The sequence below is a fragment of the Empidonax traillii genome, unplaced genomic scaffold, assembly GCF_003031625.1.
Source record: "Empidonax traillii isolate 1590-97213 ecotype Southwest subspecies unplaced genomic scaffold, ASM303162v1 scaffold1:size7828297, whole genome shotgun sequence".
NCBI lineage: Eukaryota > Metazoa > Chordata > Aves > Passeriformes > Tyrannidae > Empidonax > Empidonax traillii.
The window spans coordinates 24690-40584 of NW_020955194.1; the positions used below are offsets into that span (position 1 = coordinate 24690).

The following is a 15895-nucleotide window of genomic DNA, read 5'->3' on the forward strand; positions in this document are numbered from 1 at the left end:
GGTTCAGGCACTCTGCAGTACTGACGGAGATGGCAATTAAATGAACAAATCCTACTAGCAGCACGCTCTTGAGAGATAAAATTGGAGTCTGTCGTGTTCTGATAGCGCAGAGAAAGGAGCTATTGTGGCAGATCAAGTGAGTCCGATCCACTGCAGTCCTAAATGGGCAGGAAAACCTGCACAGGGACTTTCCTGCTGCTCCAAAGTGTGGGCAGCAAAGCACTCGGGTGGCTGACCAAGTCATTAAAGACCTCACCAGGGATGTGACCTGAAAGAGCGCAAGATGTGCTGAGCTGTCCCAAGTTCTCTCAGCACCTCTGTCTCCAGCTCGTTCTGGTGGATCCTTCCACACAAGTATCTCCTCATCTCTGGGGAAATGGGTGAGCAAACCCAAGAGAGCAGTGCCTGACTGGGGTGGAGGCCAGCACGTGGGGAGAGCTCCCCCGCTGTCCCTCTGTGCTCAGCAGCCCAGTGACAGGATCCCAGAGCCACTTCGCCAGGCTGAGGCCGTAGGCAGAGCCTTCACCTCCCACTTCACTTACTGCTCAGTTATTTGCCTTTTCAGCTTGCATGCTCTCTAGGACCTGCACAGAGGGTCTCTCCCCAGGAATATTGGCTTGCAGTGGGAGAAGCAGCACAACCCAGACGTGTGTAGCTGCCTGCTAGAGGGCCCATGTCTGAACTGTTGTTAACCCTGCCTTGCCCACCCCACTGAGCCCACCAGTGACTGCACCAGGGATCTGCAGGGACTGCTTTTCCCCCCTGAATGATTAAATACGCAAGATCTTGTGCAGATCGCTGCTGATGAAGAGACAGAAGCTTGTCACTGTGTCTAAATCTTCTTATTCTGGAACATCTCTGTTCTCCTTTTGGACGTTTATTCACGCCTGCAGCTCAGGCAAGACTAAAGAGAGACTGTGAGAGCAAAATCCTCCTCCTGTCTGCTGCTCCTTGCATGCATCCCCCTCATGGATGCGTGCATTGGGACCGGGCCAGCTGCTTCAGGATTACTCACCTGATTGGGAACTTGGGTGCAGCAACCCAACTTAACCCGGGCTGCCAAGAGAATTCGGTGCTCCATGTGATTCACAGACGTGGGCTTGAAGCCCACACCCCTTCCTGGGGCTTTTGTCCACCTGAGGGGTTTTTTTTAATTGCCCTGACTGCCTTGATCCAAACAAACCACAGAAAGCGAAATTCAGACAGAAGCCCGAGCCAGAGGCAGAATCGTTTCTGAGAAATGTGTCAGGCATTCACCAGCCTGGTACTGGCAGGGAAAGGGAGATGCCCATGTCCTCCCAGCCTTGCCTGGCCACAGCAGAAAAGATGGAGGGAAACCAGGCCAACCCCACAACCCCATGGAATCCCTGCTGGCAGCCTGGATGGCAAGGGGAGATGGGGAGAGTGGGAGGACGGAGGTGGCTCCCTGGCCTTGATCCCAGCTGGTAAGAGGGCAGAGGAAGAGCCACTGCTGAGCAGGGCGGTGCAAAGCAGAGGGCACTTGGCAGCGGGTAATAAACCATCTGTGTCAGTGCAGGGTAACCTGAGCTGCCTCAGCGTGTCCCTGGTCCCCGCCCCGGCAGGGAAGGTGTGTGCTCTCTGCCAGCCCTGCGATCCAGCCACAGCAGGAGTCACGGGAAAAAATGCTCCTGCCATATTCCCCCGCACCTGCTTTCTTCCCAGACCTGCTGGAGACAAGGCAAAATGGCTCATTCCTCCGTGATGTCCCAGCCAAGCTCCCTGCTGAGCTTGGCAGAGGCCAACGGGCAAGGAGCCCAAGTCCCTGTGCCCCAAAGCGAGCACGGGAATGAGCCGCGGGAAGCCCTGGGGAAGCCTGAACTGGCCATCCCCTGCCCAGAATTACACCATTGCAGCATCTTCTGGAGGGGGGCTTTCTGATTTTCTTTTCTCGGCTGTAAGACGATCCCGTGCGTCTTGCAGAAATCTGGCTTGATGAGCACCTGCGTTTGCAAACGCTGTGCGTTCACGGCAATGCTTTTGTTGGGGGGGGGTGGTGAGGCGAGAAGAGAGTTGCTCTTGAAGGTTTTGGGGTGCTGCAGCAGGAAACCCTGAGCAAGGCGCCCAAGCTGCATGCAATAAGGTTTCCCTTTCACAGAGGGAATCACAGCAAAAGAAGCGGAGAAGCTGGGGGAAAAGGTACCTGTGTGCACCTGGGGTATCAGCCCTGCCCAGAGATATATATATAAAAAAAAAAAAAAAAAGAAGACAGAGAGTAATAAAGGGAGTAAAAACACACCTAACCCTCCTGTTCTACAAAGGAGGGGACAAGCGAGACTACATGATCTTGGAACAATGTCTCATTTCCTTCAGAAACAGGGGTTACCAGAGGTCTTCCCCTCAGAAAGGAACAGGGCAGAGAAATGGATCTTTGTCTCTTTAAGATGAGACGAACTGCCACTCTTAGTCATATATCTTTACTGCACCCTAGGGTTATAAAAACATACATCTTCGTTTTGAAAGTCTTTTATTACAACCATAAACATCAGATTGCAGCTGACTGTTCCCTGGATGAGAATTTCCTAATACTCCAAGTGAGTTTTGACAGGGGGAGGGAGTGAAAGTAAGATTGTTGGGGTTTTTTTTACTGGAACTGTGCTCGTAAGGAACTTGTCAGTCTCTGGCACGCTACAGCCAGTGTCAGAGGGCTGAGCAGCATCGGAGTGAGAGGACACGGGTTTCTCTGCTTATTTTCACTGTCTGACTCGGGTGCCATCCCAGGTGCAGCACTCGGTAAGTTTTTCTCCTGCCTTAAATAGGACATGGCATTTGCTTTGTTTTAGCGCTTTCGGGTTTTGTGGGAAAACTGAAAAATGGGTCTCTGTGAAGAGAACTAATCTCTTCCTTTGCTCTGCTAGCCACTCCACTGGGAGGGGAAAAAAAAAAAAAAAGAAAGAAAAAAGGAGGAATTAGATCTGAGACTTGCAGAGCACAGATTGCTTGCTCCAGTTTAGAGACACAGGGGTAACAGCCAAATTGTTTTGACCAGCAGTATGAATGCTCTTGACAAGTGTTTCTGACATCTCTAATACCTGAGGAATTGCAAATCCTTTCAACAGGTACAAGAGCTATTATTTAGAAATACATTGTAAATGCTGGGCTGTATTTCTGTCCGATGTGTTTTGCCTGGGTGATTGCACTCGCGAGGCATCGTGTTCCCTCAGGGAAGGGCATGAAGTAGCTGCAGAAATGCCATCAGGGTAATTCTACGTGGGGTATAAATGGGTGTTCTGTGATCTGTGAGCTGTATGTGAGTGCATTCAGCGTTTCCTCTCCTTGGGCACGAGAAACTAAGAGTACAGCCCCAGTACAGGAACAGGAACGACTGCAGGACAGTGCAGTTTGCCTTAGCTGGTGGGGGAAGGAGGGAGCAGTCTCAAAACAGCCGCTCACAGTCCAGCAAAGGTGCTTTATGATTTATGCTTCCCCCTGTCCGTGTGAACACGTTGTGGACACACTGAAAGACAGGAAAACATCGCTATCTTACGTCTTCCTTCCTAAAGTGTACTGTCCCTCGAAATCTGGGGTCCTGTTTTAAGGGCTCGCTTGCTTTTCCCTGTGTGAGTGACTGCAGTGCTGTGATTGTCTAGGAAAGAGGCTGGGGCTTCCCCTGAGCCGGCTGAAGAGCCTGAGAGCTGGATTTGGGAGTGGGAGGTGGGGATCTGCCGGCACAAGCATTGCCAGTGTGGCCACTGCTGCAGTAGCTCAGGAAGCAGTGAGATCCTGACAGGATCCCTGTGGCAGCTCTGTCCCAGTTACCTTCTCAAGGGAAAGGCGCTGGGAAGCTTCTACCCTGCTGCGTCCATCCCACAAACCAGGAAGGGTGGACCTCCCTCTTAAAGGGCAGTCGCTTTGTCATCTCACACTTGCCTGAAGTTTATGCACAGAAGCATCATCCTTGTGAATCTGCGCCAAAATAACGTCCCATTGTAAAACTAGAAGGCAATCTGGATATTTTGTGTGTGTGTGTGTGTTCATGAGCTGTAGCCCTGTTAATGGGCGCTCTGTCACAGTGTGCTGGTGGTGCAGGGGCAGTAATTGTGAGCCAGACCTTTCAAACACCGATGGCGATTCCAGGTGTCCCACCCAGGAAACGTGAATGGTGTCTCCCATCCAAAGAGTGCTGCCTCAAAGAAAACCAGCTCTCAGGGACCCAAAAAAGAGAAACCTTGACTGTAGTCTGCAGGCAGAGGAAGGCAGGTGAGACAAGGAGTCATTCCCAAACCCTGTCACTGTTCAAAGGACCAGAGCCATTTTTTGGCTAAATGCATCACCATCAGAGCTGGAGGTCTGGGGACATCACATTGCAGGGGAGCTGAGGGCATCTTTTCTCCTCTGTTTTTCTCTTATGTCTCCCTCTGTTTTTTCTTTTTTTTTTTTTCAGAGAAAGAAGAATTGTTCCAGAATTTATTGGGACAGATTGCAGAGCAGTTCTCGAGGTAAGAAGTTGAACATCATTATTAATTTAAAATGCTATTTCTTTATCAGCCTGAAGTGAAATTTTCACAGGAGGCAGAGGGGCATTTAAGACCTCTTTCAAATCCCACTCTGCCTGCCAAATTTAGGTCTGGGACACATGTTATTTCCTGCTGACAGCAATACAGTAGCTTAAACCAAAAGCGATTTTGGTGATTATCTTTGATCTAAAAAGGAGATGAAGTAGGAAATATAAATGTTCTTCTTGTGCTCCTTCTCTCTTAGGAAGCAAAAGAAATGCTTCTTCACTGAACAGTCAAATCATCTGATTTGTTTCATTTCCCCCTTTATCACCCAAAAACGTCTCTCCTCCAAGAGGATTTCTCAACGTCTGTACAGCTGCTTATTTTATTCCAGCTGGTTTCAATAAGGCAGATCAATCCCACCACAGCTCAGCAAATCACCAGTGTAACTCGAAAGGAGGAGAGGAGGAGGGATTCAGAGTGTGCAGACACCAAGACGCTGCTGTTAGACCAAGCATTATCAATTTAACTTTGCTTCCCTGGGGGGGTACAGTGGCAAGTCACTGCTGAGAGAGGGGGTGATGAAGTGTTGCAGAGCCACAGTGCATTCCCAGGGCCATAAAAAGATCATTTGCTGTTAATTTTTCCACAAATTAAACCCGGGTGTACTTTCTGCCCAAATGTTAGCATTTCCGTGGAAAATTTGCCTTTCCTTGTGGCGGTCACAGTTGGGCAGATCCATCCTCTAGAAGAATACAGGCATTTCTGGCAAAAGTCCTTTAGTACCTAGGGTAGGTGCAGCACTAAATGTATAACATTAATACATGAGGGTTTTCTTTTCAGGGTTTTTAAAATCAATGAGCTGAAAACGGAAGTAGCTAATCACTTGGCAATGCTGGAGAAAAAGGTTGAATGTGAGTGTCCCTTTATTCCTATTGCAGTGGGAACCGGTGCCTCAGAATCCCCCCTGCTATGATCACAGCCCCCTCTGCTTTCCTAATCCCTCGTCATTTGGCCGACCTTGAGCCCAAAAGTCTGCAGGCCGGCGTGGGATGAGGCGTGGGGATGGTGGGAGCCTGTGGTGGCACGGTGAGGCCAGGGTGGGATGGCTGGTGTCCAGCACCCAAATCACCTCCCATCCTCACCTTTGAGGGGCTCCTGAGCCTTGTGCTGATGTTTGGGCCCAATAAATGTTTGGGACATGTTCCCATGTCCCCGTGGCAGAATGTCTCCATTGCCCACCTCCCCATCTTCCACATCCCAGCCCCCTGCTCTGTCCTCCCATGTCCCCCCTGACCCAGCTTCCTGTCACCTCCCTGCACCCAGCAGCGACCCCCCATCCCTCTACACACACACTCCTTGGCCGCTTAAAGCACTCACTGGGGCAATTGGTCTGTAATTCCAGGGGGGAACACCACTGCCCTCCTCCCCTGTCAGTCGGATACTTGCACCGTAACACAGCCGTGTTGTTACTGTGCGATAACCACGTTGAATGCAGCTGGTCCAAGAGCTCCTATCCTGGTTTTTTGGTTGTTTTTTTAACCCCTTGTGCAGCATCTGAGTTGTTTTCACTATATTATGCGAAACACAGGTCCCAGAGAGGCGGGGAAGGGGTTATGAATAAGGCGCTGTCACCCATTTCGATTCCAAAGGCCACATCCTTGAGGATGCACAGCACTGGAGTCAGGAGAGGGCAGAGCCTTTCCCAGCACTGCAGCTGCAGAAAGCACTTTCCCACTAGAGCTGGCTGGGGAAAAAAAAAAAAAAAAAGGAAAAAGTTTCTGGTTCATGGAAGAAGTTATTTTCCTGAAACTTCCCCTGACCAGAAGGTACCTTGACCCTGAAGCTGCTCAGAGAGACTGATGCCTTTGTCAGCAGGGAGAGGAAAAAATGTCCTTCTTCGAAGAGCAGCTGCAGGGGGACCTCTTCCTGCAGCCAGCCCAGCCTCAGGCTCCTGGAGCTGTGGGATGTCCACGGAGGGGGTAACCTGCAGTGTGCCTACAACCCAGCAAAAAGCCTGAGTAGGAATTCCTCCTGTCTGCTTGGCTGCTGTTTTTCCCAGGGCTCCACTGATTTATTCTTTTATCCAAAAGAAGAAGGGGGGTGGAATTAGCTCAGTCACTCTGCATTTTCAGTGAAACTTCTGACCAGCTCCAGTGCTCAGAGCTAAATGCCATGGACTAGAGCAAATGAGGCAAACATTCCTGAGGGTATTTCTATCCCCTTGGCAGCGCAGGGAAGCAACTATCCCAGCCAAAAAAGGCTGCTTTTGACCCCTGGTGATCCTCTGGGATCCCTGGCACACATGCTGCCCTTCAGCATTGGCAGCCCAAGGCAGTGCAGGGAGATAAGGAAGGACTTCATGACACTGCCAGCAGGAAAAAGTTGTGCACTTGCACACAGCCTATCTTGAACTGCTGTGCCATGCAGGTGAACTGAACTCCCTGGTCCCCAAACGAGGGTTCTCTCTGCTGATGGAATTAACATCTGATGTATCAATCAGCTGCCAGTCTCCCTGAGCACTCCCAGTCCCAGCTCCAGCAGTCTCAACCTGTGGGAAGGAAGGAGCTCCCAGGGTTGCCTGTCTACAAGTGCACCCATCTGCTCGAAATTGGACTTCCAGAGTTTGCAACGGAGCTAAATCTGCAACGTTCTGGAAGAATCCCTGGCTGTCATGTTTGAAAAGCAAAACTGTGGGAGAAAGGGAGTGTCCAACCTCCCTGCTCGAGCTGGGCTCCCAGAGGTTGCTTTTAAGAGCCATGTTTCATTGCTGGATTCAGCCCAAGGATTTATTTAGACAGCACAGGGTCTTTTCAGAAGGTATTTCTTGCTGCAGAGTAATATAATGGCCCCTTAATCAGTGCACATGACAAGGCCATTTATCATTTGCAAGCCAAATGTGAAAAGAACTGCGCTTTTATTTTGCCCTCCTTTACTCCTGCCTCCTTCAGAGATCCCTTTTCCACCACTTCCACATGTGATCTCCAGGATTTCTTCCCGGGGGGGGGGGGGGGGGGTGGACGTGTGTGTGGGGATAAGTGCTCATGACAGCACTACATCTGCACCTCACATGGAAAGTTCTCAGCTTCCTTCCCGTTCCTGTCTGGAGACCACGTCAGAGACGTGTTTTCAAGGAGCCAAATTCTTTAACTGATTTTAAAATCCCAGCTAAAGCTTGTCACTTCCCCTTGGAAGCGCTGGGAATGTTTTGTCCCGTGGCTTCACTTGCTCTGCTCCAGTGTTTGCACAGCAGCCCACACATGAATAAGGAGGCTGGCAAAAAAAAAAAAACCCTTTGCAATTTGCAAGCATCTCACATCTACCTTAAGAAAAATAATTATGTAAATTCTCTGCTCCCCTGGAGAGGTTCGGGATGAAAACCAAGGAGATGCAATACGAAAAAAAATGCTCGGGGCTGCCATTTTGCACCAGAACTTTCCCCCCCCCTGCAGTTGCCTGCCCCACTTCCCTGCCACTCTGATAACTCTGCTTTGCTCCCACTGCTTCAAACAGGCACCAGCCACCATTTAGACAGCTTGGCAAATGGGATACCCACGAATTTCCCCTGGATCAATTAACCAAGGTGGCACACAGCAGCAAGGGGCCTGTGGGTCAGCTGCAGCTGATCGTCAGCAGTTGAACAAAGAACCCCAAAACAGAGCAGCCAGATAATCCAGAGTGAAGAGCTTAATAAGCAGGACAGCAATTTACCTGTATCATCACATTGTGATCACCCAAAGACATTGCTTGTAACGATGATAGACAAAAAAAAAAAAAAAAAAAAAAAAAAAAAAAAAAAAAAAAAAAAAAAAAAAAAAAAAAAAAAAAAAAAAAAAAAAAAAAAAAAAAAAAAAAAAAAAAAAAAAAAAAAAAAAAAAGAACTTTGCAAATGGGATTTTTAAACAGAGAATATTCCTGTAAACAAGTGTAAATCAAACCCCTTTCCCCTTCCTGTCCTAATATTTTGGGCTTGGTTCATACACATCTCTTTCCCCTCTCCCAGTTCCAACAATCTTTGTTGTTACTGGCGAAACAAAAACAAAACTCTGCTTATCTACAGAGTTGTGCCCTTCGAGGCAGGTTTTTATCGCTTACATGCTGCTCTCCAGATAACTGTGATTCAGGCTGTGATTTTCCAAGAAAGTTACTGAATACTGATTGTCCCGATTGCACATTTCCCCGGAGTTCCCTGAACCACAGCTTGTCCATGCAAACTGTGAGTCCAGCAAACAAATGAGCTGTAAAATGAGTGCAGATGAACGACATATACCTAATAAATGTGTTATGTCCTTGAGCACAATGATACTCAACGAGGGGGGGGGAAAAAAAAAAGAGAATATTCTCATAGTCACACTGAGTTGGGTTCTCATGGCTATGTGGAGTAAAGTGTGTGCTGCATAAACAGCCAATCAAACCTTTTGCCTTGTGGCTCTCACAATTACATACAGCAGGGAAATATAGGATTTCTGAGCCTCATGCAGGAACAGCCTTTGATTACAAAATTGATCGGCGAAACAAAGTGACAGGTTTTCAATACCTAAAACAAAACAAAAAAAAAGAGAGAGAGAGAAATCAATCCTTAGAGCAAAACTTTTCAACGCTTTTCTCTCCCCTCTGCATTCTCACTTTGTTTTTTCCCTATCTGGCAATGCAGCCCAGAGCTCCTCAATGCTCCGCATGAACTTTCAAATTAAAACCTTTTATCTTAATGGGAATTCTAATCCTACCGGGACGTGTTTGCCTGCGCTTATCACCCCATCGCGGGAGGGGTTTTTTGCTCAGGATTTCCTTTGATTCGTGTTCTACAGCAGAGAAGTGAAGGCAGCGGAACAGCCGACTGCTGCTAACAATCCTGGAAAAGCTGAGACGCTGCAGCCATTCTGTGAATTAAAATACTGTGGCTATTAACTAAACTGGCAGCAGAGAATTCCTGTGGGTTCCCAGGATATATCGCTCTGGCAGCACCTGCATGTGTGAGAACCGAGGCAGTCTGTAAGGGCTTGCTGGCTCACTGGATAACCCCACTGTTAAAAAGCTCTTTGAAACGAGATCCTGCGACTTCTGCCATGGTAACACCCCTGTTGTTTTCCTTTGTTGACAGTGGAAGGCCTGAAAGTGGTGGAGATTGAGAAATGCAAGCGCGACATTAAAAAGATGAGGGAGGAAATGGCAGCAAGAAGCAGCAGGTAAGTTCTGCTTCCGACCTGACCACAGAAATAAGGATCTGGTTTCAAACCCTAATGCAACATTTCCACAGAATTGAGTTACCTTCTGGGCTTAGAAGTAAAAGAGCAAGGAAACCGATAACCATTAAGGACGGTGGCTTTAATTTAACATTTTGAAGATCTATTGCCATTCATCAGTTAAATTAGCTGGGGCCATGGGAATAGAGAGAAAGGTCTTGCAACAGTTATTTTTCACCGCACAGAGTGGGAATTCTTCCTCCAGATTTACTGGGAGAGAGGGGTTGGGAAAAGAACTTCTGCACAGTGCAGTGTTTTGTTGGGAACCAGCTAACACTCGAATCAGCTCCAATATATCCTGGGAAAGGACCAAATAAATATGTAGCAGCTCTTCTAATTATGACCTCACGCTATTATAAATCATCCATTTCAAATTCAACAATAAATTGGGAATTTACTTTCTAATTCAAGGGCTTACTGTGATTGTGAAGCTTGGTTTAGCTGCAATTAAAACACCAGCAGAAAAAAAATTGCTTTTTGTACAGTACATATTCTTGGCTGGAAAGTGTCCCCCCCATGTCACTGAAATATCCCATTAGGACAAACAAATCATCACTGTGAGATTAAGAGTACTTCCAGGAAGGTTGCTGAAGAGGGATATACCATGTTCCTCAAAATGTGGCTGAAGAGGATTTTTCTCAGCAAATGTAAATATGCTGTCCTGACAGCCTCTCTAATTTTCTTCATCTGGGGTCAAGTCCTCTGACCTTTAATCAAAGCTCTTTCCTACTGAGGGCAGTGTGAGATTTGCTAAAAAATTCAGACTTTATAATCACTCGCTTTTATAAATGTCGTTATCCGGATATGTCAGGAGGCACAACGTTAATACATTCCCATTAAGTCTCGAGGCCAAATTTAGCTGTCAAATTAGCATAAATGCAGAGTAACATTATTAACCTCAGGTCTGCCCCACGTTTATACCAGTAGGGTGGACTGCAGCTTGCCCTGTGGCTTGCACCATCTCTTGTTGAGGTGTGTGAGGAAATCTCAGTAGAGCACTCAGAGCTCGGGTTGGCAGCAGGCGCAAAACTCCTGCGCTGATTTGTGCTGGGAGTGATGGAGAATAAGGTGTGTGTCCATCTGTCTTACCTTCAGCTGTTGTAGGGAGCTGGGAGAGTTGCACTTAGGACCACAGTGATGCACAGGGTGGATAGAAAATTAAGAGCAGAACCAGAAGCGACGGCAACTTTGCGTTCGCGCGGTTGCCGCCACGCACTTGAGGAAGTACGAGACTGTCTCAGCAGCCATGACTCATTCCTTTCTGCAGGTCTTGCCACCTTGCAGTCTACGTTCTGTAGTATAAACAGCAATCTGTTAACAAGAACAGACGGAATGGGGTGTGCCCAGTGCAGGTGGCTCCAGCTGGGGTGTGATCTTCACCGAGGTCTCGTAGTGAGATATGACAAAAGCCAGAGCCCAGCTTGGGGTGTGAGGCTGGAAAGCTGTGGTAAAAATGGGTGTGGAGCTCACCAGCAGGTATTTCTGGGCACAGACACCCGCACTGGCCTGCTCTGAGCTCACACTGCACAGCTGCTTTCGCTGAAGCAGGAGCCCAACTCGCGCTCTGCTCAGCATCACTTTGTGTCACATCGTTATGGCAGCTGCCTGTCACAGCTCCTCTGGGTTACCTGGAGCTGGATCTTCCTCCTCCCAGATGCACAGAGGCTTCTCCTCCTTGCCCAGAATCCTGTCCATGGTTATCTGTACCCTAAGGGCTTGGGTCTTCCAGCAGCAGCAGGATGTAGATAGGTTCAGTGGCTACAATTCACCTCTTTGCTACAAGATGAGGAGAGGATGCTCCTTGGTGGCTGGCCATTAAGAGGGACCCCATCTGCCGAGGATTCCTTATTCCTAAGCTACCATAATTCCACAGGAGCCATGCCACTAGCCTAAAGTGACCCCAGCCTAGGAATGCTTCACATCAGAGCAGCTGAGCAAGCTCTCTCCCCTTGGAATGAGAAAAGTGGGGGAACAGAGGCATCCCAGGCCAAGTGGAAATGTATTTGCTCCTATTCAGACTTGTCATCCCCTGTGCAGTGTCATTTGCTAGATAATGCGCTGCAGTTGCAATTAGGGATCACATCTACATTTAATTAATGCACATAAATATGTGTGAGTGCACCTATTCCTTCAATGACATCACAGTGGACACAGCTGTGTTCTTGTGTGTTTACCTATTCTTATATTTGCTGTTTCCAAATGACAGAGTAAGGTTGAGCAGCCAGGTTTGTAACAGTCATCGTGCACAGCGAGTTGTGCATCTCTCCCCTCTTCAGAAGAGCAGAGCAGCCCCATTTGCATCCCCTCAAATTGCTTTCTTTCTGCTTGTCTGCCTTTTGCACTCACCACTGGCAGATGCTAATAGCATTATAGTGTCATTTAAAATCATGATCATTTGCAGATACAGCTTTACATTTGTGAAGGTCTGATGCATCCTGGCTCTGGTGTGTTCCCCAGTGTGCTGGGATGAAGGCTTCAATATCTCACTACAGCTGGGAATTAGAGATATTTGGCTGACCCTCAGCTAACCCTGGTAGTCAGCTCCAATTAGGGCAAGGAATGCCCCAATTTCACTATTTTTATCCGACTAATACCCCACAGAGTGGAGTTTTGAGGAAACAGCTTTAGAAACGATTAAGACAGCTTTTCACCAACTGAGAATCTCCTTAAACAGGGCAGGAAAAGGCAGCTGGTTGAAGTCAGCTGACCCCCATGAACTGTAAGACGGCGTAACTTTCACAGGATTCAGACACTGCCACCAGAAATGGTGGCATATATCAATGTTAGGAGCAGAAAAGGCACCTGGACCAATTCCCAGCAGAGGAGAGGAGCACTAAAAAGAGGTGCAATACAGAATGTATGAAGTGGTCATAAAAGGGACAAATAAAGTTAGCAGAATGCTTTGCTTGGCTTCTTTTGGGGGGTTTCTTTTTGCTTCCCTTGGCAGGAGGCTTGAAAAATGAGAAAGGATAATCCAAATGTTAGAGCTACAGGGATAGATCCCTGGAACTGTCTGAGGCCAGGTTGGATGGGGCCCTGAGCAACCTGATCTAGTAAATGGCATCCTTGCCCACGGCAGGGGATTTGGAAGTAGATGATCTATAAGGTTCTTTCCAACCCAAACCATTCCATAAGTCTATAAATGCAAAAGGCAAGCAGATTGGCCTCACAGGAGGTTTAATAAAGCCCAAGTGAACAAATACCTGGGAAACACATGCTGTGTTAAAGTATTGTGGCTGTAAGGCAAGAAACTGCTCTCCCACTGCAGTGCAGGACCTCAAAGTTCTGGAAGGCTGGAAGGCTGCTGGGCATCTCCCACCACCAGTTACAGAATCACAAAATCATTTAGGTTGGAAAAGACCCCCAAGATCGTCAAGTCCAGCCTTTGACCAATCACCACCTTGTCAGCTACACCAGAGCATGGAGTGCCACATCCAGTAATTCCTTGAACACCTCCAGGGATGGGGACTCCACCAGCTCCCTGGGCAGCCCCTTCCAATGCTTGACAGCCCTTTCAGTGAACAAATCCTTCCTGATGCCCAACCTGAACCACCCTGGTGCAGCTTGAGGGCATTTCCTCCTCTTACCTGGGAGAAGAGCCCAACCCCCATTTGGCTACAACCTCCTTTCAGGGAGCTGTAGAGAGTGATGAGGTCTCCCCTGGTCCTCTGCTCAGCTTGGCTGTTCAATCTGCAGAGGAAGGAAGAACAGGTAACTGACAGTGGGTGCTGGTGTTAATAAGTGGGCAAGTGTTAATTACCTGTAATTTCTGGCAGCGACTCCCTTCCTCCAGGACTGGGGAGCCAAGCAGACGTGTCTGCCGAGTCTGTGCCTCATTGCTGTTGCAATAAGGCTCAGTGGGTGCCTAGAATAGTAAATAAGCTCAGATGATCCAGTGTCCATACCCAGTGTGGTCCCTGGCAGGGCTCTGCCAGCCTTGGAGAAGGATGCCTGCCACGGACAGCACTGAAAGGAAAAGTTACTTGGTTTAAATAGGAGTGATGGAGTATCCATGGATACAGGCCTGAAGACAGATCCTCCTCCCTTGAATGCAAATAGATGGAGAAGGGACAACAGAAGAGTTGCACAAGGGGAGAAAATCCTAAGGAGGATCACACTTTTAGGGCATTTGAGCAGCACCACGTTAGAAAGGGAGAGGTTGGGGAGTGGGGTAATTCCCTGGGATGCCTACTGAGAGACTAGAGTACTTCCAGCACTTTTCAAGGCACTGTGTTTCTGTTCCCAGCATGCTAAGAGATGAATATTTCATTTCAGGACTAACTGTCCCTGCAAGTACAGCTTTTTGGATGAAAACAAGAGACCGGCTCCCCGGCGGGATGTACCATCCTACCCAAAGGTACCACTCAATGCTCTTCCCCAAAAATCCTGCTACATGGTTGCCATCCTGACAAGCTCTGCTTTACACTGCACGACTCCCCAGCCATTACCTCCCAGTTATTCTAAATCCAAAGCCTGATCCAAAAGCCCTGCAAGCCAGTGGAAAGAGTTGCCGTTGCCTGCGGTGACTTCAAGTTCAATCCTCAGCAGTCTTTAATACTTGAAAGCTCATTAGTGTTTGAAATGTTAATGAACATTCTGCATTTGTCAACATTTAACGCTCCTTTGTCTGGTTATATTTGTTTATTCTCCACGCTCATAGCAACAATCCAAAATACCCTACAATGTGGTGCTCTAATTGAAAGTACTGCTGCTTCCCGTTCTCTCCTAATGGATTATTTTTTTAATTTAAAAAGTAATTTACGGGGATGCTTCACCTAGGGAAACAAAGAGAAAATGTGGCTTTGGATTCTCTCCGGAATGATTCATTGTCCCTGTGAAAATGAGTTAGTGTATTTGCTAGAGAAAACTGTAACACTGGAAGAAAAATGTCTTCAGGGCAAGTACAAGAGATGAATGAGGCTGAAACCACGAAGAGCACAGGAATTTTCTGCCCTAGCCCTGGCAGCCTTTGCCCTCAGGAGTTATTAAAGGCTGCCAGGTTGTGTCTGCTCAGTGCCCAGCTCACACCTTGACAGAACACCAGCTCACACAAATGTGTGCAAATCACAGTTGAACTCTGGGCTTGCACACATCAAAGCTGGCTCAGCCACTCTGAAATCCTCGTGTGATGCAGATGTTTGACATGGACATGAATCCTTGCATTATTTGCCTTCAGAGCCTTACAGAGCAACGAGCTGTAAATTCTGCTGTTTATTCTGCTCTGCCTGGCAAAAAGTGACCTCCAGGTCTCTGGAGCAAAGACCGTGGGACTTATATATCTTTTAATTAACTTTTGCCCAAGGGGCTTGTGCTCCTGACACTAACACACCATTTCACAACACACATAATTTCTAAACCAGATTTTTTTTCCCCTGGATAAGTATATATATATATATCAGATCAAACCTTGATGTACTGTTCTGATATTAGGATCTTGAACTAACAACAGGTGCTATGAAGAGCTGCGCTATTGTCTGCAGAGTAAACTGGTAGTTTGTGTTTCTGTATCATTCCTAGACCCGTATTGTATTTCTGTATCATTTCCTTGCCTCCTCAAGAAGGAAGAGTGATCTTTGGTGTTGTTCCTCCCAGGATTAAGTATCAAAAAAAGTTTGTTGGCTCAGAAAACGTCGTTCATCTGCTCAGGGCAGTAATCCCAAACTAGAGACAGCCATGGTAAATGGGACAATCAAAGCCACAAGGTTTTTGAGTCCCAGAAAGACTCTGATGAATAGAGTCTTGGAAAGATGAATTGTAGAGCCCATGTCTTTTAACCCTCCGTGTTCCTTTTTTTTTCATTTTGTATGCAATTGTAACTGGTGAATGAGCTTGATTTTTATTTTAAGCTTCTGAGCATAATGATAAAAAATCACTTGAATCTTTCAGGCTGACAACCAATTTGAAATTGTGGGCGTTCTTGAAAAAACACTCAAAATGGGAGCATAAATCATCTGAAAATAAATATATCATACCCACCAGCTAATTTAACACTGTAAGCAGAGACACTTCACACCATCCAGCCATAACTGGATGCAGGCAGCAGAACCAGACGTGCTCTGCAGGCAGCAGAACCAGCGCAGACAGAGATGGATCTGTGTCTTTTATATTACAATGCTGGATTTACTCACTTCCCTGCCCATAACACCTCTGCTCTCCTCCTCTCTTTTTTCCCAAATCCCACACTTCTCTGCTCCA

The 15895-nt window shown here is 47.5% G+C and overlaps 1 protein-coding gene across 3 annotated transcripts in view; it reads left to right on the forward strand.

The window, feature by feature from the left end:
- PDE9A (phosphodiesterase 9A) overlaps nucleotides 1-15895 on the forward strand; it is a 48575-nt gene that overhangs the window by 18343 nt on the left and 14337 nt on the right. The window contains exons 1-5 of one of the 3 annotated variants that reach the window (XM_027896119.1): nucleotides 2294-2751; nucleotides 4403-4457; nucleotides 5301-5371; nucleotides 9559-9643; nucleotides 13976-14057. In XM_027896119.1, coding sequence (XP_027751920.1) covers nucleotides 5350-5371; nucleotides 9559-9643; nucleotides 13976-14057 — 189 coding nt within the window. In that variant the 5' untranslated portion in view covers nucleotides 2294-2751; nucleotides 4403-4457; nucleotides 5301-5349. Of the gene's footprint in view, nucleotides 1-2293; nucleotides 2752-4402; nucleotides 4458-5300; nucleotides 5372-9558; nucleotides 9644-13975; nucleotides 14058-15895 lie in introns of those variants that run through there. The other 2 variants (XM_027895312.1, XM_027896931.1) reach the window with 2 other exon arrangements.